This window comes from Hemicordylus capensis, chromosome 4 (genome assembly GCF_027244095.1).
Source record: "Hemicordylus capensis ecotype Gifberg chromosome 4, rHemCap1.1.pri, whole genome shotgun sequence".
Lineage (NCBI taxonomy): Eukaryota > Metazoa > Chordata > Lepidosauria > Squamata > Cordylidae > Hemicordylus > Hemicordylus capensis.
This window is the reverse complement of record NC_069660.1, coordinates 85,754,185-85,777,835: the sequence shown is the minus strand read 5'-3', so window position 1 is coordinate 85,777,835 and position 23,651 is coordinate 85,754,185. Positions and strand designations below refer to the sequence as shown.

Genomic DNA, 23,651 nt, shown 5'->3' with positions numbered 1-23,651 from the left:
CACACTTCTCACAAGGCTTGCAGGAAGCATAGGGAGAGAAGAGGAGGCTGCTAGCAACCTTCCCTCCTCCCCACCACTTTAAAAGTTTGCAAAGGCCAGCTCTGAAAGGAGACTGCCCCACCGCCCCCCACTGGCACAGGGCAAGGCAGCATTCGGAGTGCCTTGCCTCAGGTACCAAAATACCTTGGGCAGTGCCTGGATGTTGGGGTCAGTTGCATTTGGATGTTATGTGACCCCCCCATCACTCTACAGAGTGCCACACATAGGCGCACATTCTCTGATGCTGAAGCAATCACATATATATTTGTCTTCGGGCAATTATGCTAACGGCCTTGGCAACTCCAGCAGAGCAGAAGCCCTGAGGATTCCAGCCACCGAGATGTGTCATTCTAATTCTGCTGACTGAGGAGCTGGCAGTAATACGGTCTTGCAGCTCCAAGGGTGAGCTCTTGCCAAGTTTTGAGCTGCTTTTAGCATGAAAGCCACACAAGCAGTTAGTTTCCCCACCCAAGGATCCTGCCTGTAGCCACCCTGATAGGAGGACCCCCAAAAGTGACCTGTCTCCCTTCCTGTTGTGACACCTGCCCACGCCACATCCATTTGCTGTTCTGACGCCTTGCTTCCATGCTCTCTTTTTCTTTTGCAAAAGCCTTTCCCTCCAGTATTTCTGTAATCCCTCCCACAGCAGCTGGATTTTAGGGCCTGGGCTGCTGCCGGTTGCCTGGCAATAAGCGGTGTTGCTTCCCCCTTCTCTGGCCTTCCTCTGCATTCCAGCCTTGCAGCTGAACTTCCAGCCAGCCGTGACTTCTCTCAGCTATATCTTTATCGCAGGCACAAGAAGCCAAGGAAGCCCTCCCTGAGCCCCTGAACTTGGCTGCCCTTCCTTCCCAGACTGGGTCCCCATCCGGAGCCCTAGTCCTCACATATGGCCTCATCCTGCTCAGCCGTCCTGCTGGGGGATTCAGCTGCCTTCACTGCTGCCCTTAGGACTCTCATCAACAACCCACAGTTCAGGTGAGCCACCAGGGAGATCCAGCTAAGAGGGGGATCATGTGGCAGGGATCAAAGGCCGCCATTGAAGCAACAAGACCAAGGGTGGAAAATGAGAAAGCGGTGTTTAGGACAGGCCAGTTAGCTTGTTGAACAGGGAGGGTTCCGGACAACAGGAAATGAGGCATGATCTGTACTCTCCCTTAATGGTGAATAAGAGTTGACAGCCCCCACCCAGCCCAGCATGATTCTGTACATGGGTAACTTCTCGGCTCATCCAAGTCACCAATTTCTGCTTGCAACTGCAAGTCTCTCTTGTAGATGTGACTTCTTTCTTGCAAGGGATTGTTATGGGTTGTGAAACACATGTGTGTGTTTGCTGATTGGTAGCATATATGGGGGAGCTAGCTTTAAGCTGCTGCTTTAGGAATCATGTTAGAAAAAGATTTTAACCTGTATTTATTTTGCAAAGAAAGGGAAGTTTTCATCTCTCTGGTCTGTTTTTTCTTTTTCTTTTTTTCTTTTGTGAAATCTTCTTTGTGGATATTATAATGGGTGGGAGAAAAGTCTGAGTCACAGGACTGGAACAGCTGACTTTGGAATAGAGAATATATAATTAAAGCAAAGGCCAACTGTTCCTTAAGACTATTTCATATGGGCTGGTTATTGTTTTGTTTTTTAGCATGATGATGAGAGTTTAGGTAAAATGATGTGCCCTATAATGCTTGAAATGCAGCATGAGTAATTATCTTATTGTGATTGCATGGATTGGACATACATTGACTTCCCAAAATATTGCATACAAAGTTGCCCTTAGCATGAGCTGGTACTGTTCCATTGATTAATAATAGCTTTCTATTGCAAAAATCATATGATTATCATCATTTATATATTATTTCTAGAAGTGCAAAGTGCTTACACCATTATTATAGGCAGCTGCCTAATCCTCTGAGGTAGGTCATTATTCTCATTTTGCAGATGAATCTGTGGGATAATGATTTGACCAGTCACTGAAGCCATGATTTAGCAGGAATTTGAACTGAAGTGTAAATGTACCACTCTGTCCACTGGATCACATCTTGCTGTAATACCATGAACTGGCTTTCATATTGTGGGAAGGGTAACTGGAGTAGCCACATAAAAGGGCTATCTGTTCCAACATCCTGTCTTCAACTGTTATGAACTCCTTTGACAAGAGACTGTACATCCTATCCATCCTGGTTAATAGCTGTTAACCTTCCTTAGCTCCCTGGGACTAGAGTCTGCGGGGACGGTGCTCCTACTGGGACGGTGCTCCCTGGGACTAGAGTCTGCGGGGACGGTGCTCCTACTGGCATTGTAGGAGCTGTAGCTCAGTGTGGAGAACATGCTCTGGTGCAGAAGGTCCCAGGTTCAATTCCTGGCATCTCCGGGTAGGTCTTGGAAAGACTTCTGTCTGAAAAGCCACCACTACCTAGTGTAGACAATACTGAGTTATACGAACCAATGGTCTGTTTCAGTATAGGGCAGCTTCATTTGTTTGTTCTTGAAGGTGAGCGTCAACCCCACGCCTCCAAAGGTGGCCCTCTCTTTCATAAATTAGTGCTTACAGGATTATTGTTCAACAGTGTTTGCTGTGAACACTCTTAACTGCATAGGGAGCCAGTTGTCTGTAAACTCCAGCCATGCAGTGGGCCAAGTGGGCCTCTGCTTCCCTTCAGTAATGCTTGATACTTTGCAGCTGGAACAGACACTGCTCCACATGATTAGAGCTGCCATATGGGCATTTTCAGCAACATCTCAACACAGATAAACAACAGTCAGCTGCTGTTTCTCAAGTTGGGCTTCATCATGTCATCTTGTCCATCCCCTATATGATGGGCCTTGGACTGGAACAAAATTTATGTCAAAGGAAGCTCTGCCCTCCTTCCTGCTTGATAATTCATACCCATTCATATTATGGGGCAGGCATACAGCCTGCGCTACCAAGAGGAGGTTGGAGTTCTAGTGTGTGCTAACATCAAAGTCCTAATATGTAAATGTTGGGTGAATAAAGGCTGAAGATCAAGGCATTTTTTTCAAATTATCATTCCAGAATGATGATTCATTCCATTCAGAACCAATGCTCTTTTTTGACCTCAGGGGCATCAGATATGGTCAAAATTAGAGGCCGGATATTGGGTGGAGTCCCCCACCCCCATTCCCTTGTTAAATGGAGCTTATCTCATTTTCTTACAGAGTCTAGTGCTTTTCTAAATGTGTCCCTTGTCCTAACTGACATATTATGCACATTGCATGTTTCTGCTTTTCATTATAACATGAATGAATCAGGTATATTTTTCTATTATATGATTTAATTCAGCAGTATGGTGATTAATGACACAAACATTAGTGGTAAGAATCTATCTATCTATCTATCTATCTATCTATCTATCTATCTATCTAAATGCTAGGTGTTTCTCATTGTATCTCTTTTAAAAAGCAACAAACATTATCAAGGCTACCTCTTTTACGCCATAGAGAAGCCTGGCGTGTTGTGGAATGTCAACTTTTTTGTAAAAAAAAGGATTGTCTCCATCTTCAGCACATCTTCCCCCTGATTAAAATTTTATGTGACCAATAAAAGCTCAGCTATTCCCACAACAGCAAGGCTGCTTTTTAGTACAAAACTCTCAGGGCATACCATTCAGAGTCAATAAAACAAATAAAATAAACCCACAATAAGAGTAACACAAAATTGTAAATGCAGCAGCCCATAGTAACAATAGCATCAATAAAATCTAGCAGGGCTTTAAGATCTTAGACCAAAGCCAGCTAAAAAATGACATGCTAGATAGAATTCCTGTGACAATAAAAAAGCCATTGGTGCTGAAGTTAAAGGATTGGCATCATAGGAACAAAGGAAGCTGCCATAGACTGAGTCAGACCATAGGTCCATCTAGCTCAGTATTGTCTACCCAGGCTGGAAGCAGCATCTCCAAAGTTGCAGGCAGGAATCTCTCTCAGCCCTATCTTGGAGGGAGTCAGGGGCGTAACTACCATTAGGCAAGGGGAGGCGGCTGCCTGGGGGTCCCCACGCCTCAAGGGGCCTCCCAGAGGCAATTCACATGTAAAGTGAGTGTGTGTGTATCAGCGAGGGGCCCATTTTAAAATTTTGTCTCTGGGCCCACTCCAGCCTCGTTACGCCCCTGGAGGGAGTATCTCTTCTAAACAGGTGTGGGACAAATTGTGGAAATGGACGTTAGAAGTAACCCCCCCCCGCCCCCGCCTCCATTACCTGATGTGCCTTGTAATCCTCCCGCCTCCCAGCGTGTTATAACCTGTGGGTTACCAAATCCTTGTTTGTAAATCTTTGTAGATATATGATGTACAAACAACCACTCTGTATATAATTGTGCTTTGGTAACGTACTGTATGCTTTGGTAGTTTGTTGGTTCAATAAATTTTTTTGGTCCTATTAAAGAAATAAATAAATCTTGTCCTATCTTGGAGATGCAGGGAAGGCACTTGGAACCTAGATGCTCTTCCCAGAGGGGCTCCATCCCCTACAGTGCTCACACATCAAGTCTCCCATTCAGACACAACCAAGGCAGACCCTGCTTAGCTAAGGGGACAAGTCATGCTTGCTACCACAAGACCAGCTCTCCTGACTGACACAAGGAAGTTTTTCACACAGGGCTTTTGAAGGCCTTTAGCTCACTTCTCCTCTGGAATGGAGGGTGTGTTTTCACATATTAGGCAGATTTACCCCCGAAGTCCCTTAGAGCTATCAGGGAGCACTTCACACACAATTTGTATTTTTCACTGCGTGTTATTGGGCAGCCTGGTGTATAACCAGGGTCAAAAAATCCACTTTTTGCATTGGGTTTTTGAGATAACTTTGAGTTCTCAATAAAGCCTTGCAGAAAACTCGGTAAAGCCTGCTGTGTGGAGAACTCTCAGGCAAGCTTCTCTGGGAAGGACATCCAATGTGGGGTGCCATTAAGGTAAAGGTAAAGTGTGCTGTCAAGCCGATTTTGACTCCTGGCACCCACAGAGCCCTGTGGCTTTCTTTGGTAGACTACAGGAGGGGTTTACCATTGCCACCTCCTGCACAGTATGAGCTGATACCTTTCAGCATCTTCCTATATCGCTGCTGCCTGATATAGTTCCAGCAGGGATTTGAACTGGCAACCTTCTGCTTGTTAGTCAAGCATTTCCTTGCTGCACCACTTAAGGTGATTGAGGTGCCATTAGGATTGCCAAATTCAAGCTTCCCAAACCCGGGTGGCTTCATTTGCATATTATTCAAAATATGCACAACTAATTTGCATTTTATTTATTTGACAGATGTGTATACTTTCCCCTCCTTCTCTGCCATCCCATGTGTGTGGATCCAGAGTAAAATCTGGGCAATCCAGGCAGTGCATTTGAAATCCGAGTAAATCTGCATGGAATTTAGCGGCCGGGTGGAGGACCCAAAATCTACGGGCTACCCTAAATTCCAGGGGACATGGCAAGGCTAGGTGCCATGACCAAAAAAAAAAGCAGTCACCACCTGCCTAGCTGGGAGTATTCAAAGGAGGGCCTCTGTTAAACAATGAAACATTTGGGCAGGCTTGTAGAGTAGAAGTCAGCCTTTCAGGACATTTAGGACTTTGTAGCTAACAGAAGGCACTTAGAATTATGCCCAGAAATCGACTTAATTGAAGTTTCCAAGAAATCTTAATAGACAAACCCATATACAGTACAATCCATTGCAGTAGTCAAATCTAAAGGTTATGCGGGCCTGGATAATTGTGGCCAAGCTTTCTCTGTCCAGGAGAGGAGTCACGCCTAGTGCCCCAGCCTTACAGTTGAAGAATATGCTGGAGAATTAGCAGGGTTGTACTTTTCCTTCTTTCTTCCAGCAACGATCATCCATCAGGGCTATTGGTGTTGGATCAGGGCATGGAAAGTCGTTAAGTGCAACTATCCAGGGATAATCTCTGTATGCCAAGGCTAGTATGGCTATTGTGTTGATGTAACTAGCAACACAATTATCAGATGTAATAACTGTTTTGTCTGAAAGAAGTTGATCGTTGACACAGAAATATGAATAAAAGATACAGATCAATTTTCAGGCTTATACAAATAAGAGAGAAAGTCATTACATAATGGAAAGTGAAGTGCTGAGTCAATTACAGAACAAGCACTGCTGTGTGTTATCTAGGCTTACATACTGATGCAAGCTGTGCAGGAGTAGGAAAATCCTCCTTCATGCCCTCTTTTTACTCACTGTAGCAGAAGTAGGCCTTTCAAATGCACCTACTGACCCTGAAATATATAACGGGGAATCCACTGTGCTATTTAGAACTTACAAGTGAGCATCATGATTCTGCGCTCATGAACACTTAAGCCTATCTTGATTCGCAGTCCCAAGCTTGATTCTCCATTGCATGGAGGTCAGGTGCACTCACTGCCATAGGAACATAGGAAGCTGCCTTATACCAAGTCAGATCATTGGTCAGTCCAACTCAGCAATGTCTCCTGACTAATGCCAGGAATGGAACCTGTGATCTTCTGCATGCAAGCAGATGCTCTACCACTGAGACTTGGCTCCATTGCCTAAGGGGAGTATCTTACTGCAGACAGCACTCACATGTAGTCAACCATCCAAATGCAAACCAAAGGCAAATCCTGCTTAGCAAAGAAAACAATTCATACTCACTATCTCAAGACCGCTAATACCCCAAACTTATTAATCTTTTGGCATGCTATTGCTAACTCACATTTAGAGTGCTCAGCAGTGGCATATCAAAATCTAACTTCAGTACAAGGTCCAGAAGTGAACATATCCTGGACACATACTGGGAGCACCAAAGAGACAACATGAACTTTCCCTCCCACCAGTGTTCCCTCTAATAGAGATTCCCAGATGTTGATTACAGCTCCCATAATCCCCAAGCAAAAGCCATTGCAGCTGGGGATTCTGGGAGTTGGATCCCTATTAGAGGGGAGACTGCCTCTCACCCCACTCCCCAGTGCCACTGCATGTAAAAGCGGTTGTGAAAGCAGGGCCTGGTGCTGGGCACTTCCAAGTTAACATGAATTCTTGTATTTGTAAAAAAAAAAAAAGAGAGAGCATGAATGACTCGTGCACTAAGTTTAAAAGGAAGAGGGAGGCAGACTGACAAAAGGACAAAGCAAATTAATAGAGGATAGGACCATCTGTGGATTTCTGAAGGATGATCATGTCTTGCACCCTCATTTTCAGGATGTTCCAAAAGCTCAGTTTGCTAAAAGCAGCAGGGTGGGAACAAGCAATCCAGTGTACTATTAAACACCCTTGGCCAGTGCTTTATTATTTCTAAAATGGGAGCTACTGTACTGGGGGGTTCACGTCACACCCTATGCCTGGGAAGCCCTTACCCCAGGGGTAGCCATCCTGAAGCTCTCCAGCTGTTGTCAGATTATCCTCATCCATCATCCTCAGCTGCAAATTGCACCCCTGCCTTATTCTGTCCATCTTTTCTGTGTGGTAAGCTGGCTTTGGTTGCTTTATGGTGAGGGGAAACAGTCTATCTATCTATCTATCTATCTATCTATCTATCTATCTATCTATCTATCTATCTATCTAAATTAATTTAATACTAGCAGACCCGGCACATAGCATCTGTGCCGCTAGTTTGTCTCTGCGCTTTCCTTCCCCTGCTGCCGCCCACCTCCTCTCACTTTTTGGTCCCCCCCCTTGCCGGCAGCGCTTTCCTTCCCCACTGGGCATGGCATGGCATGGCATGGCTCCACTGCCCACCCAGCCAGGCTCCTCTTGGTGGCGCGACTCTGCCGCCCGCCTGCTCTCACCTTTCCTTCTCTCCTGCCAGCCCAGCAGCGCTTTCCTTCCCCGCTTGGCGTGGCGTGGCTCTACTGCCCCCCCCCCCGCCACTACCCCCTCACCATCTACCCGGCAACCTTCTGGGCCAGTTTGCTCACCCTCGGGTCTCCCTCCACCTCTCACTTGCTTCTCCCCCTGCCTCCGTCTCACTAGCCGCCACCGCCGTCCCCTCGCCACTTGCCCCACAACCTTCTGGGCCAGGTCCCCCTGCCTCTCTTCAAGAGTTCCTTGTGAGAGTTCCGCAACGCATCCCCATTCATCCACGCAAGGCAGGGGCATAGCAAGGTTGGAGTGGGCCCAGAGACATGGTTTTAAAATGGGCCCCCACCTCACTGTTCTGATAGCTCCAGGTCTTAACACTCACATCAGTTTGGGAGGATGAATACAACTGAAGGAAGCCCGGGCGGGTGCGTGGCTGGGGGAGTCAGTCATGTGGCTTGCCTCTGGGGGGGGGGCCCAAGGCAGTGGGCCCTCAGACAACTGTCTCCCCTTGCCCTATTATAGTTGCACCCCGACGCATGGCCCAAAATAAGTATATAGATACCGCCCCATCCATCAGCTCTGGGCAGTTTACAATACCAAAACAAAATATAATATTTAAAATTCAAACTTAAAAACATAAAAACTAAACAATTCAAAAAGTGGTTAAAACAAAACAGTTTTAAAACCCTGGAAGGCCAGACCAAAAAAAATAAAAATTAAAAAGGTTTTAAGCATATGCCTAAAGACACTTTCAACTTTTAAAAATCTCACATATTCCAGGACTGAGCCGGGCATTAAAGATGGGTTTGGGCCTGAAAGGCTTCTCAAAATAAGCCCTGTCCCCATATATTTTATATTTTCCCCATATAGCATCTCCATAGCATCTCTAGAATGGATTGATTAAATGTCCTCATCCCAACAGAGATTAACTGGAGAAGTAGGCTGTCATTGGAGATTATATACAAATAGGGAAACTGAAGCTGCTTGAGGTGAATCAACAATTGTTTATGGTCCTGGGGAAATTGCCCAGGACTGATGTAGCAATGCCTCAAGATGCTGTTTAAGAGTTAGAGGGTCAAAGTTTCTGGTTCAAATATCAGCTCATTAATGTCATGGGAGCTAAGCTAATACTGTCATGGGAGCCTTTAACCCTCCTACTGTAATATGGACATACAGTACAGTAATAATATTGGCCTACCTCATAGGATTGTTGTAAGGATTGTTGAGTTAACATATAAGGAATGTTTTTAGCATTTAGGGAAAGTTGTAAGCAGTTAGATGAGCAGTCCTTCAAAGATTCCCCTCCAACACAGTTTGGTGTTTTCAGGCATCAGTCACAAAATCAAAACTAAAACTGTTGAGATGTAGGGGAAATTCTTTGCAGACTTTCCAGCACTTCATCAACATTTTTCTTGTCAGCAGCTTTCTAAACTAGTCAGTGCAGCCAATGTGCTTCAATCTCTTCTCTTTCTCTCCATGCCACGCAAGTATCAGAAGTCTATTGCTAAAGAACTGCCTTTCCTTTTCCGTTCTAAGTCAATGTCATGCCACAACATTGCTGTTGTGATGCCTTTGATGTGGTACTTTTCAGAACAAGAATGCTCTCCAAACAGGGATACTTACAAACTAGGGTTCCATTTGCAAAGGAAACCCCAGCATTTCAGAACAGATTTAGTTCCTAGATTAAAGGAGCACAACATCTAAAGTTCAACTGTAGCTTACTAAAAGAGCCTTTCAAAAATTATTACACAAGCAGCAACACCTCTTCTGGGAAAGCATCTTAGCATTTAGAAAGGCAAATAACATGAACCAACCTAAGGACCTGTTCTGCCTTTACACATATCCTATCTATGTGTGAGCTCATGTACCTGTACTCACTGGTGAATTATAAGGTGCATTGACACAAATTATTTCAAGCATTTGAATGTGAAGGATAAGTAAACAGGAAATAACATGGCTTTAGTAGACAAAACAGAAGAATACTTGCAAATCATCCTAGGCTGGCATAATAATCTGAGTCTTTCTTTAGATCATTGGGCATTGATTTTAAAGTTCAATACAGGTCGAGTACTACTTATCCGGACTGCTTGGGACCAGCAGTGTTGTGGATTTTGGACTTTCTGGATTTGGGAATCTTCTATATACAGGCATATCATTCTGGTAGACAGGGGTCTGAAATGCGAGGTGGAACTCTTGCGAGAGCACCCAAGAATTCCAGCAGTGAGAAATAATGTTGGCAGCAAGGAGGTGGACGACTGAAGAGGCGAGTGGAGGAGCTGGGAGGTGACGGTGGCGGTGGGGGGCAGGCGGTGGCGGGATGGCCTGGCCTGGCCTGGCCCTGAGGGAGGCGGCAGCGGGACAGCCCTGGCCCTGAGGAAGGTGGCTTGACTGTGTTTTTAAAGTGAGCTGAGGTGTTGTTTGTTTGTTTTTGTTACGGCATGGTGTCCGTATTTTTCCGCATTCTGGATTTCGGATGTCCGAATAAGGGATACTCGACCTGTATCATTTTAGCTTCCAGACATTTTTGAAATTGTTGTTAAAGACCTTAATATTTAGATCAAAAGTCAAAGAAAGAGTTGTAATATTGTTTCCCGCACAATATTCAGAGTCCAATACAGAAAAAAGTATTTAAGCCCATCAAATATAGCATCTTTAACTAAGGATGTGCACGAAAGTTTCGGCAGGGCGGGAAGCGATACATTTTAGCATGAGTAAAGCAGGTTCTTACCTGCTCCTCTGCTGCTCTTCTGCTTTTCCAGCCATTGCACTGCACCGCTCAGAAGTCTGCACATGGCCGTGGGGCTTCACCCAGCAGCCTGCTCACGGTGCTGGGGCGCACATGACTGCCATGCACAGGCTGCTGGGTGAAGCACTGCAGCCGCGTATGGACTTCTGAGCAGCGCCATGCCGCGCTGTGCCTGGAAAAGCGGCATGGTGGCGGGGCAGTGGAGGAGCAGGTAAGGACCTGCTTTACTCATGCTTAAAGGTACCATTCCCCACCCCCCACTGAAACAATTCTGCAGGCCGTGCCAAATTGATTTGGCACATCCCTCCTGAACATGCCAAATCGATTCATGCACGTCCCTCTCTTTAACTGAACTAGACGTTCTGGCAGCACACCTCAGGTGACAGGTCTTAGAATGCGGGTCACTGCATTCCAGTGGTAAAGCAGTAGAACTGAGACATTTCAGGGACATGCTGGGTGAGAAAGGGATGCTGAACCAACCATGCTATTCCTGCCTTCCTCCTGCCAGTCAGGCTCACTTCTATTCCTGTAGGCCGACTAGGAGAAAAGTGCTGTGAAGAGGGGGTTGTGATGAAAAAGCACTGGGCTGGGGAAAGGGTCAACGCCCCTTCCTTGCAAGTTGCTGACTGGCATCCCTCCCTTGCCGCTTTACAGCCACTTTTAAAGTCAAGGGTCTGCGCTCACAGAAAAATGTGCAAAAGACAGCTGAACCCAGCTGTGCAGGGTGGTTCTTGATGTCTGAAGAAAGGAAAATGGGCAAGGAGCTGAGAAGCGTGCACAGCAAATTTCAGAAGCCATGATGAGATCCCAAGTGCCTCTCTTTCCACAGTGATGTGACGTTCTGGGTTGGCAGAGAACAGCAAGAAGTCTTTGCCCATCGCTGCCTCCTCTCCTTCCGCTGCCAGGCATTCCAAGCACTGCTGAGGAGCCAGCCCCAGGAGATGCAAGCCCCACTAGTCCTGAGCCACGTGCAGCCAGAGGTGCTCCTTGCAGTCATTGAGTACCTGTACACTAACAGTGTCACCCTCAACAACCTTATCGTAAGTATGTCCTGTGTCAATAAGGGGCTGGGTTTCCGGTATGTGAGTTAAGTGGAAGGTGGGCATTCATTTGTTTATGGAAACGATGAGATAAGATAGTCTTGCTCAACCGGCCTTGTGAGCACATATCTTACAACAACTTCATTGATTGCCACTTTGTCTGGACACAGTTCAAGGTGCTGTTTTTCACCTTTAAAGCCCTAAGTGGTCTGGGTCCTGGGTATTTCAGGGAGCACCTTCCCCTTTCTGTGCCTCACACCTAGTCTTTGTGATTAGCTGGTGAGGCCCAGCCCTCCTTGGGAACTGGTCTTGCAATAGCAAGCATGAATTCTCCCATTTGCTAAGCAGGGTCCACCTTGGTTTGCATTTGGATGGGTGATTACACGTGAGTACTGTCTCCTGTAAGATATTCCTCTTAGGGGGAAGATCAGTGGTAGAGCAGATTATAGCTCAGTGGGAGAGCATTTCCTTTGCATGCAGAAGGTCCCAGCTTCAATCTCTGACATCTCCAGGTAGCGGTGAGAAAGACTCCTGCCTGAAATTTTGGAGAGCTGCTGTCAGTCAGATAATAGTGAGTTAAATGGACCAATGGTCTGACTCTGTATAAGGCAGTTAAGACACAGACATTAGACTGTTGTCAACTGTGAGCAGGGCTTTTTCTATGGCGGACCCTATTGAATTCCTTCCTCCGTGAAGCCAGAATGGTAGTTTCTCTTATCTCTTTTCAGAGATAGGTAAAAAGAGTGGGTCACTTTTCAAATGAATGTGTGTACAGTCATTCACCCCAAAACATGTACGGTACAGATACCTGTATGCACATACAATATAGTGTCCAAATAGGGTTGTAGATGTGGATCTTCAGTGTGCTTGCAGTCTTGGTAGCACCTCCATTCCATGACTCAGTGGCTCTGCCAGAAACTGCCTCCAGGGAAGAAACCTCATTGAATTCCAGTCCTGTCGTGTTCAGAGAACATTTGGCCTGTCTCTGACATCTCATTGCCTACCTCACCTGTCCCTCTCTGTGAATGATCCAGGCTGATTTCTGACGCTGGTCTTGGACCATAACAAATAAATCTAAATCCAGGCTGAGCTCACCCACCAACATCTATCAGATCTTTTTAAAAAGTAGGCTTTTTAAGGTAAGAATATTGGGCCTTCATTGAGGGAAGGTGGCAAAAAGAAGCATACACATGGGGAAGCACATCAGAGGGAGCATATCATAAGCCTGATTTGTGCTATAGGCTGCCTTGGTTCAGCAGGGGAGCTGAAGGTAATTGTTCCTGAAAGTGTAAACTTGCAGCTGAGTATACCACCTTAAAAGAATTCTGATCATATTGCTTAAGGAGACCTTTCTCCTCTGTATTAGTAGAGAAGCCCAGGGGATACCTAGAAGAAATTCATACTGAAGATATTAATCTGTACCATAAGGAGCTCTATTGTTGTATACCGTATTTTACGGACTATAAGACGCTACGGACTATAAGACGCACCTTAATTTTAATCCAGTTTTTCAGAGTTTTAACATATTAAACTGTTAAAACATATAAGACGCTCCTGAATTTTGGCGGATATTTTTCGAGGAAAAAAGTGAGTCTTATAGTCCATAAAATACGGTACTATTATCAGCCTTAAGCCACTTAATGGCTCAGCAGGGAAATAACTTGCCTTGCTGGTTTGAATCCCCGCTTGTATGTCCCCCAGAATATGGGAAACACCTATATCGAGCAGCAACGATATAGGAAGGTGCTGAAAGGCATCATCTCGCACTGCGTGGAGGCATTGGTAAACCCCTCCTGTATTCTAACAAAGAAAATCACATGGCTCTGTGGCTCTCAACACCGACTCGAGGGCACAACTTTACCTTTACCTTTATTATCAGCTTGAGCTAATCAGCCTGCAAGAAAAGCAGTTTTAAATATTGGGAAGAGAGAAAGGTACATATGTGACTACAATTCTTGTTTGTCCCCAATTCTGATATACCCAGGGATGAGTTCTTTTTGTGTCAACGGTAGGTAATGTTGTCACTTGCATGAGCCAATAAGTACTCAGCATTGATTGATTGGTACTTGCATTTTCATCCACTTTTCCCTTCAAATGATGCTTAAAGTGACGACGGATATTTATATGCTGCTTTTCAACAAAAGTTCCTAAAGTGGTTTACATAGACAGAAACAAACAAACAAACAAACAAAATGGTTTACAATCAGAATAAAACAAGCCATTGTAACACTGTATCATTTAAAAACTCCCCAGAATATTGAAGGGTAAAATACTGGGAAGATGATATAAAAGGGATTCAGTCTGTGTCGTCTCCAACAGGATAAAGAGCACCAAGAACATAACCTTATCCCTCGCACATGTCTTACAATCATCATCTTTCCCCCCCATAGGCTCTGGAGGTCCTGACCTCTTCCATGGAGTATGGGCTGGATGACCTCAGAAAAGTAAGGACCATGCCTTGTGGCCTGTGTTGATTCTCTGTGGGAAGGGAGTCATTGTCTTCTGTGCATGTAATGCATCCATTGATGCCTGTGTATAACATGAAGAGGTGGAGATTGGATGGTTGTGGGCAAGGGATGTAAGTGTTCCTGTTCATTGATGTAGCTTTGTGGAAACTGTTGGGCATGTCTCTCACTACTCTAAATGGCCCTGCTGAAAATGGAACCCCGGTCCCCTGGTTATAGGGGTGGTCCAAGAAATTTTGCTTCCTAAGGTAAAGGACAGTATAATGCCACAGCCTCATCTGTGGGTAGGTGTTCTTCAGCATTTTCAGGCCATGCTGCTGAGTCACTGGTGGTATCACATGAGCATGCTCAGATTATGCCACCAACCCAGGCTGTGGTTGTGTAGGGAGTGGCATTGCTAGCTCAGGTTGGGGAGGGGGGGGATGAGCCCCAGTAGGGTGGGGAGGGGAAAATGAACAGCATAAGACTAGAACTTGGGGTCATTCATTTAAATTAACTGGCAGGAAATTCAGGGCAGAATAAAAATGTATTTTTTCACACAATGCATAATCAGCATGGGATGTGATGATAGCCACCTGTTTAGATAGCTTTGAAAGGAGAGAAACAAATTATTGGAGAGCAGTCTGTCACTGGCTATTGGTCCACGTTGGCAATGTGGAACCTCCATGCTCAGAGGCAGTATACTTCTAAATACCATCTGCTGGAGCAACAACAAAGGAGAGTGATTGCCTTCATGCCCTGCTTGTGGGCTTCCCAGAGAGATCTGGTTGGCCACAGATTGCTGGACGTGGTGGTCCTTTGGTCTGCTCTTCTTATGTTCGTTCGTAAGCTTTGCTGATTGTTTTTCAGAGCTCCCTCCTGCAGCTCTTGCAGCTTAATGAGCAGAAATGCTGGGCCCAAGGACTTTTAACTGGGCCTGGATTATGTATTTTCTACTAGCTAGTACCTGTTAGCAGCTTACAAAAATTCAAGAGGAATTTGTCCTTGTTGCCTTAGTTTTCATTTCATTTTTATGAGGGGGTGGGGTGCTGTCTTTCTTAGTTCTTTCTCATTGGTTTCAAAGAGTGCAGGGGAATGGAAGTAGGGAAGTCCCATGAGGTCATTGTAAGACAGTAGTTTGGCTTTTAGGAATTGAGAACTAGCCATATCCTTAAATTGCAGGAGGCTGGGGACCAACTTATACTGGGAACGATCAGGTTCAAATCAGCTGTACAAAATGCACCATTTCTAGGATGACCTGACAGCAATGCAGGGTTGCCAACTAGTGACTTTTATAGAGGATATGCAACTGTTATGGGGACCAAACCAAATTTATGCAGGCCCATGACTGTAATAAAGATTGATTGATTGATTGATTGATTGATTGATTGATTGGGGACCAAGTGGCTTTTTTTTTTTTTGCATGTGTTGTGATGTCTGAACATCTGGGGAGCAGCTGGAATATTTTGTTCACTCAGAACACTTGGTTCTCATAAGCAGCTGCTCTTCTTTGTCTCCTTCCCCTGCCAGCATCTTACTGACCATCCATCCATCTGGGGAAGCCAGAGGGGAGGTTCTGCTTCAGTGGCAGGTTGCAGAGCCACATGATGTAGGAGCCACAGATAGGTGGGCCCGGCAGGTGCAGCTTGCTTCCATCATGTGCTGGCAGTGAGGTATTAGCAGTTAGCTAACTAACTTTACTCAGCAGCTACCCCTGCTAGCTGAGTAAAAAGGCACCTTTTAAAGTGGTGAATCTCTTCCTTTTTATCATGGGGAGAGCCAGGGGTGTAACGATAGGGGGGCAGGCAGGGCATGTGCCCTGGGCGCCACCCCGGCGGGTCATGTGGGGGGCGCCAAAAAGTGGCATTCCCCCCTCCCCCCCGGATTGCCCGCCGAGTGTGGCGGCGGGCGTGCGGCGGCGATTCGGCGGTGGCGTGCGGTGGCGGCAGGTTGCCCGCTGAGTGCGGCAGTGGCTGGTGGCTGGCGGTGATTGGCTGTAGTGGCCCGAGCGGCGGTGGATCGCCCGCCAAGGAGTGCAGGCAAAGCGACGCCAGGCCAGACGGCAGGTGTCGCTCTGCCTGCACTCCTCGGCGGGTGATCCGCCGCCGCTGCTCGGGCCGCTACAGCCAATTGCCGCCAGCCACCAGCCACCGCCGCACTCGGCGGGCGACCCGCCGCCGCCACCCGCCACCGCCGAATCACCGCCACTGCACTCGGCAGGCGACCCGCCGCCTGCCACCGACGAATCGCCACCACCACCGCCGCACTTGGCGGGTACCCGCCGCCGCCGAATTGCCGCCACCGCCGGCGATCTGCCACCTGGAGCACCGCCACGCCGGCACAGGTATGTGGGGGCCGGGGGGCAGGGGGGCGCCATTTCAGGGCCAGAGCTTGCCCTGGGCGCCGTTTCCCCCCGATATCCCACTGGGGAGAGCAACTGGCTCTATCCAACCCCAGCACAGCATTCCTTCAGTGACTGATGCTGGCGTTACCTTGTGTTTCTTTTTAGATTGTGTGCCCTTTGGGGACAGGGGGGCATTTTATTATTTATTTTTCTTTGAAAACCACTGTGAAACCTTCTATGGAAAAGTGGTCTATAAATGTCTGTAGTCTAGAACAGCAGGCGACTGGGAGACTATGCACACACTGCTGCGCCAGCATTCAAAGAGGTGAAGTTGCTGGCTTGGCTGGGGAGAGCAGCCTGAGCAGACATACAACTCATCTGGAGCATTCCCAGGCTGCAATTTTACTTTGGCTTCCCCACAGAAGGGCAGGTGTACGTTCACATATCCTCCAGATTCACCTTCAAGTTCCTGCGAGCTATCAGGGAGCACTCCAGACATGATTCACTGTGTGCTAGAGCTTGGCCCAATTTATGTCCAAGGTAAAAAACAACAACCCACTTTTTGCATTGGTTTTTTGGGGACAAATTTGAACTCGCAGTAAAGCCTCACAGTAAACGCATGGTAAAGCCTGCTGCCTGGGAAAGTTCCAGGTCATCAGCTACCCAGTGGTGAGCTGTATTTATTCTCAAATTATCCAATGTTTATCAAAATATGCATATATATAATACCAATAAACATATGCATATTTTATTGGAGAGCCAGTGTGGTGTAGTGGTTAGAGTGCTGGAGTGGTTAGAGACCCGAGTTCAAATCCCCATTCAGCCATGATATTAGCTGGGTGACTCTGGGCCAGTCACTTCTCTCTCAGCCTAACCTACTTCACAGGGTTGTTGTGATGAGAAAACGCAAGTACGTGGTACACTGCTCTGGGCTCCTTGGAAGAAAAGCGGGATATAAATGTAATACTATAATATATTATGCAAAGTGGAGGCTCTTTTTTTTGTAAAAAGCACCCTCTATTTTAACTTTTTTGGTGATGGATATTTTTTTGCCATCTGGACCTGGCAACCCTAGCAATGGGGCCTCCACATAGTGGACTGCAATTAGTTTAGGCTCAGCAGGGAAATGCTTGACTTACAAGTAGAAGGTTGCCTGTTCGAATCCCCACTGGAATGTTTCCCAGACTATGAGAAACACCTATATCGGGCAGCAGCGATATGGGAAGATGTTGAAAGGCATCATCTCATACAGCACGGGAGATGGCAATGGTAAACCCCTTCTATATTCTACCAAAGACAACCACAGGACTCTGTGGTTGCCAGGAGTCAATACTGACTTGATGGCACACTTTATTTACTTTAAAACTCTGTTCTAATGATGCCAGTAAACCCTGCCTTATTCAGACATGTGTAAACTTGATAATTCCCTTGTCTGAGTGGACTTTGGGTCCTCAATTACTTTGCTTCTATTTTAGACAAATTCCATGTCCCTTCCTGGCATGCTGATATGGAGGTTCTTTATTTAAATCCTTAATTGCCTGCACTCAGATTCCTGACCAAAAAAGAGCTGATAGTGCAGCTGGATGCTCTTTGTGCTGAACCAGGGGCGCCTTCACATTTATTCAAATGTCAATAGCTCATCCAGGCTGGTGATTTTGTGTGCGCAAACGGCTACTAATTTTTGTGCAAGGAGAAGATGCAGTGCACAGTGTGCATTGCATGATATGCCACCTCTTTAGTACTCCGCTTCCATTTTATTTGTGAAAAACTCATTTTGCTACTGAAATTAAGCTCAAGTATGAGAAACTGAAACATTGCATGTTCTTGCTTTGTTTACCTCACCTCCATTTCTCTTCCCTTCCTTCTGTTGTTTTGTCTCTAGCAATATCTAGATTGGGGTGGGTGGCAAACTGCATTCCTCCGGCTGCTGTTGTCCTATAACTCCCATCATCCCCAGTCACTGTAGCCAGTAGCCAGGGATGATGGGAGTTGTAGGTCAACAACAGCTGGAGGGCTGCAGTTTGACACCTCTGATCTAGATTGTAAACCCCTTGGAGCAGGGACTTTTTGTAATATTTTGACCACAGGGCTTCTATGCATCTCCTCGCATACACCTCAAATAGGAGGCAAAAGAGTTCACTGACACCTGGATCCTCCTCCTCCTCCTCCTCCTCCTTCTTGATCTTGGCCCTTCAAATCTGCTCCTCTCTGGGAGTCAAGGCTGTCCCTCCAACTTTCTTCCTTGGCACTCCCACATCTTGCCCTGAGTAACCCCATGCGGTCATAACAGTCTTATGAGAAAGCCAGTGCTTCTTGCAGGGGCTGTGCCCTGATCTCTCAGGAGTTTGTACCACCTGCCCAGTCCAATGTGACCTGGCTCTCCTGCAGTTGTGGCCAGGCTCTGAGTGCCACTCACAACACCATCACTCAATGCCAACTGCTTGTCTTGTTCCCCTTGGCACACTCTTAATTTCTTGGTGGGAGAGATACCTCCCTTAGGCAGGTGTTGACCTTCAAAGCTTTGGATGGACTCTTTGGTCAGAAGTGGCTCTGATCGTGGAAACCTATCCTTTCATTCTTTGTACTGGAGCATGGCTATAGATGGCACTATATCAATAAATCAGCTAAAACCTTTTGTGCACCTGATCTGAATGGAAATCTGGTGCAGTCCCCTTTCTCAGTTCTGCCCTGCCTCTTGTATCCCTTGCCCAAATTTAATGTGTGTTTCTCATCAAAGTCCTGAAAAGTGTACTGAGCCACAGCTATGGGAAATGTTTTTACAGTTCTGTATTGTGGATTCTTGTAGCTTTGTATAGCTTGGTTATTCTTAGTGGTTCATGCTTTGATTTATGTTTTGAGTACACGTTCAGTTTTAGTTTCCCCCCTCTTGTTATATTTGTTAAACTCAATCTCTTGTTAAAATAAAAAATAAGCATTCACAGCAACACATTGTTATGGGCGTGGCTGTGATAAGAACATAAGAACAGCCATGCTGGATCAGGCAAAAGGCATATCTAGTCCAGTATCCTGTTTCACACAGTGGCCCACCAGATGCCTCTGGGGAGCCCACAGGCAAGAGGTGAGGGCATACCCTCTCTCCTGCTGTTACTCCCCTGCAATTGGTATTTAAAGGCATCTTGCCTCTGAGGCTGGAGGTGGCCTATAGCCACCAGACTAGTAGCCGTTGATAGACCTGTCCTCCATGAATTTGTCTAAGCCCCTTTTAAAGCCATCTAATCTAGTGGCCATCACCACATCCCAAGGCAGACAGTTCCATAGATTAATTATGTGCTGTGTGAGAAAGTACTTCCTTTTGTTGGTCCTAAATTTCCTGGCCTTCAGTTTCTTGGGATAACCTCTGGTTCTAGTGTTGTGAGAGATGGAGAAACATTCTCTCTGTCTACCCTCTCTACTCCATGCATAATTTTATACACCTCGATATTGTCTCCCCATAGTCGCCTCTTTTCCAAACTAAAAAGCCCCAGATGCTGTAGCCTTGCCTCATAAAGAAAGTGCTCCAGGCCCCTGATCCTCTTGGTTTCCCTCTTCTGCACATTTCCCAGTTCTACAATTACCTTCTTAAGATACCAGAACTGACAGCTCCTCAAGTGCTAGCACTGCAGCTTGGGGAGGCAGAGGATTTTGACTGGACACAGATAGGCAGGGCTGACCTACTAATGAGTCATGGTGATTGGGGAGCCCTCGTCTAGGCAGCAGATTTGCTGGCCTCCACTGGCCTGCCATCACTCTCTGCCTCACCACCCCAGGGCCTTAGAACCACTTAGAACATTTCAGTGGCGCATGCACATATGCCAGCTGCCATCACCACCACCACCTTCCTATTTCTCTATTGTTTCTTGCCCTCTGACTGTAAAAAAGGGAGAAGGAGGGGAAGTTGAAGTCACAAGAAATGGTGGAGGATGCTTCCTGCTGCTCTGACTTCCCCCATCTCTGCCTTTTGAACGGGTGGAGGGCAGGACATGTGAGGAAGAGAAGGGGAAGAAAAGGCTGCCAAGAAACCTCTTCTCCTCAACCTGCACCCTGGTTAAATCCTTCAGGTCTGGCCCTGCTGGGCGATGGGCTGTGCACCTCAGGCACTGAAATACCTGGGCCGCCCCTGTGGATAAGAATATCTGGTGGTGCATAGGACAGATTATATACTAAACTAGCCAGCATGACATAGTAGTTAGTCCTGAACTAGGACTGGTCTAGACCCAAGTTCAAATCTCCATTCAGCCTTGAAGCTCACTGAGTGATGCTGGGTCAGTCACTTATCTCTCAGTTTAACCTACCTCACAGGGTTGTTGTGGGGATAAACATAACCATGTATACCATTCTAGGCTGCTTGGATGAAGAGTGGGATATAATAAATGTAAGTAAGTAAATAAATAAATAAATGAGACCTCCAGACACTCTTATCTATAGTATATCTTGGTTATTATCCATCCACCATCCACTTATATCTTTGTTTATTACCAAACATGTGAATAGACAGGATAAGAAAATATGTTGCATCATGAGAAAAGGGGATGAGGACACTAAAAATAAATGTGTGTGGATGTATGTTCTAATTTGGCTTACAATGTTAACGTTAATCCTTGTAATATTTTTAATGCCCCCTGGGAGATGCATGTTTTCCCAGATCTATATCAGCATGGGACTATCCAGAATTCACCCCTGTCCTTCCCAGAGACAACACAGCAGTACAGAATTGTAAAACAATGAGAAAGTCAACAGAGCTGGAGTCTGGGTGTGTTTGTGCGGGAACTGGTGACATTCTTTGGGTTCGGAAGGGGATCTAAGGAACAGAAGAGAAAGTAAACAAAGGACATGTGAGAGATGACCAGGAATAGAAATCTCCACAGCTGCTCTCAGAACCCTGCTCTCAGGGAAATAATGATCTCTCATCTCCCTGCTGGGTCAATGATCCAAGAATAGGTCTTATGTGATCATCAGGAGTTTCCCTTCTGTAACAATTAAGGATCTGAGGATGCGGGAGTCTCAGGAAACTCCATTCTGATGACTGCATACTGCAAGAATCCCCTGATAACTGGGCAAAGAGGCACCTTTTTAAAGTGGTGATTCTTTTTTATTAAGCAGGAGAGAGCAACTGGCACTATCCACCTTCCATCACAGTATCCATCCAGTTACTGTTGCTGTTGTCTACCATGTTTCTTTTTAGGTTGTGAGCCCTTTGGGGACAGGATCCATCCTTTCTTTTTCTTTCTTTCTTTCTTTCTTTCTTTCTTTCTTTCTTTCTTTCTTTCAACTGCTTTGGAAACTTTTGTTGAAAAGCCGTATATAAATATTTGTGGTAGTAGTAATAGTAGTATTAGTAGGAAGGCAGGTGAGAAAGAAAGTTAGTGTCTAGCACATCAGGGAGGAAATGTTGGTTCTGACCTGTGGATAAATTCTGCAAAATTAAATTAGAGGCTAAACAAAAAAGAGGGGAGTTTTAGATAATGAGTGAGAACAGAAAGTGATGGATTTGATTGAAGTTTTATCACAGTATATGAGGCTGTAATGTAAGAATAAAAAGGAAGTGCGAGGAGAGAGAAAACTAATAGGAATCATTCATGATGGTGGTAGGGAGGCAAAACCAGGATGTGCTAATAGTGAAGGACTGAAGGAAAACTGGGTCTAACAAAGGTCAACTGAGAAGTTTGTGATATAGTCACCATTTTGCCCTGGGTTCTTTGGCCTGTCTGGCAGTCCTGCATTCTAGGACTGCATTTCATATTTATTTATTACATTTCTGTACCACCTCATATCATTGTCTCATGATGCTTTACCAAAAAAAGCAAATAATGACATATATTTCTATAGTGGTTCCTTCATGCCTTTCCAAATGAAATTTATTATATCCTCTTGGACTCCCCATACAAATACTTAACAAACACACCAAAACCTTATTACTTTGAATTAATCACAGTTCACTAATGATGACATAAATCCATCATTTTGCTCTGTTATTCCAGAGAGCAACTAACACATAAATTTTAACACTCATTCTTTGATTTAAGATACCAGATATTCAATCACATAGGTTGATTGTCTAGGGTTATGTAAACAAGGCATGAAATATTTGCACAGAGTGTGTTTAATCCTATGGGGCGGTGAGGGGAGAAGGATCTCCTTCTCTGTTTCCATTCTTTCTCATTCTAATGTGACTCTGGTTTTCAAAAAGGAATGGGGGGGGGTGTCTGGGAAACTACAGGCCTGTTAGCTTAACTTCTGTGCTGGGTAAATTGATGGAAAACATACTTAAGCACAAAATTGTTAAACATTTAGAAGAACAAGCCTCACTGAAGGAGAACCAGCATGGCTTCTGCAAGGGCAAGTCTTGCCTCACTAACCTTTTGGAGTTCTTTGAGAGTGTCAACAGGCATGTGGATTAAGGTGATCCAGTTGACATAGTCTACCTGGACTTCCAAAAAGCTTTTGTCAAAGTTCCCCACCAAAAGCTCTTGAGTAAACTTAGCAGTCATGGGATAAAGGGACTGGTTCATGTGTGAATTTGTAACTGACTGAAAGACAGGAAACAGAGGGTAGGAATAGACTGAAGGGCAGGAACAGAGGGTAGGAGTTTTCACAATGGAGGGATGTAAGAAGTGGGGGGCCCCAGGGATCTGTACTGGGACAAGTGCTCTTTAACTTGTTCATAAATGATCTAGAAGTTGGGGTAAGCAGTAAAGTGGACAAATTTGCAGATGATACTTAACTATTTAGGGTATTTAGGGTAGAGAGCCAGTGTGGTGTAGTGGTTAGAGTGCTGGACTAGGACCGGGGAGACCCGAGTTCAAATCTCCATTCAGCCATGAAACTAGCTGGGTGACTCTGGGCCAGTCACTTCTCTCTCAGCCTAACCTACTTCACAGGGTTGTTGTGAAAGAGAAACTCAAGTATGTAGTACACCGCTCTGGGCTCCTTGGAGGAAGAGCGGGATATAAATGTAATAATAATAATAATAATAATAATGAAATCCAAAACAGATTGCAAGGAGCTCCAAAAGGATCTCTCCAAACTAGGGGAGTGGGTAACAAAATGGCAAATTCGGTTCAGTGTTAGCAAGTGTAAAGTAATACATATTGGGACAAAAGTGCCCAACTTCACATATACACTGATGGGATCTGAGCTGTCAGTGACTGACCAGGAGAGACAGCTTGGGGTCATGGTGGACAGTTAGCTGAAAGTGTTGACTCAGGGTGTGGCAGCTGTGAAATGCTAGGGATCATTAGAAAGGGGATTGAAATACCAATGCTAATATTATAAT

General features: G+C 45.6%; 1 protein-coding gene across 2 annotated transcripts in view; it reads left to right on the top strand.

The window, feature by feature from the left end:
• The first annotated feature begins 779 nt into the window (after positions 1-779).
• The window catches only part of BTBD19 (BTB domain containing 19), a 78,481-nt gene continuing 55,609 nt past the window's right edge, over positions 780-23,651 (top strand). The window contains exons 1-3 of one of the 2 annotated variants that reach the window (XM_053313671.1): positions 780-1,014; positions 11,380-11,590; positions 13,981-14,034. In XM_053313671.1, the coding sequence (XP_053169646.1) occupies positions 926-1,014; positions 11,380-11,590; positions 13,981-14,034 (354 nt within the window). In that variant the 5' untranslated portion in view covers positions 780-925. The remainder of the gene's footprint in view (positions 1,015-11,379; positions 11,591-13,980; positions 14,035-23,651) is intronic. The other variant, XM_053313672.1, reaches the window with a different exon arrangement.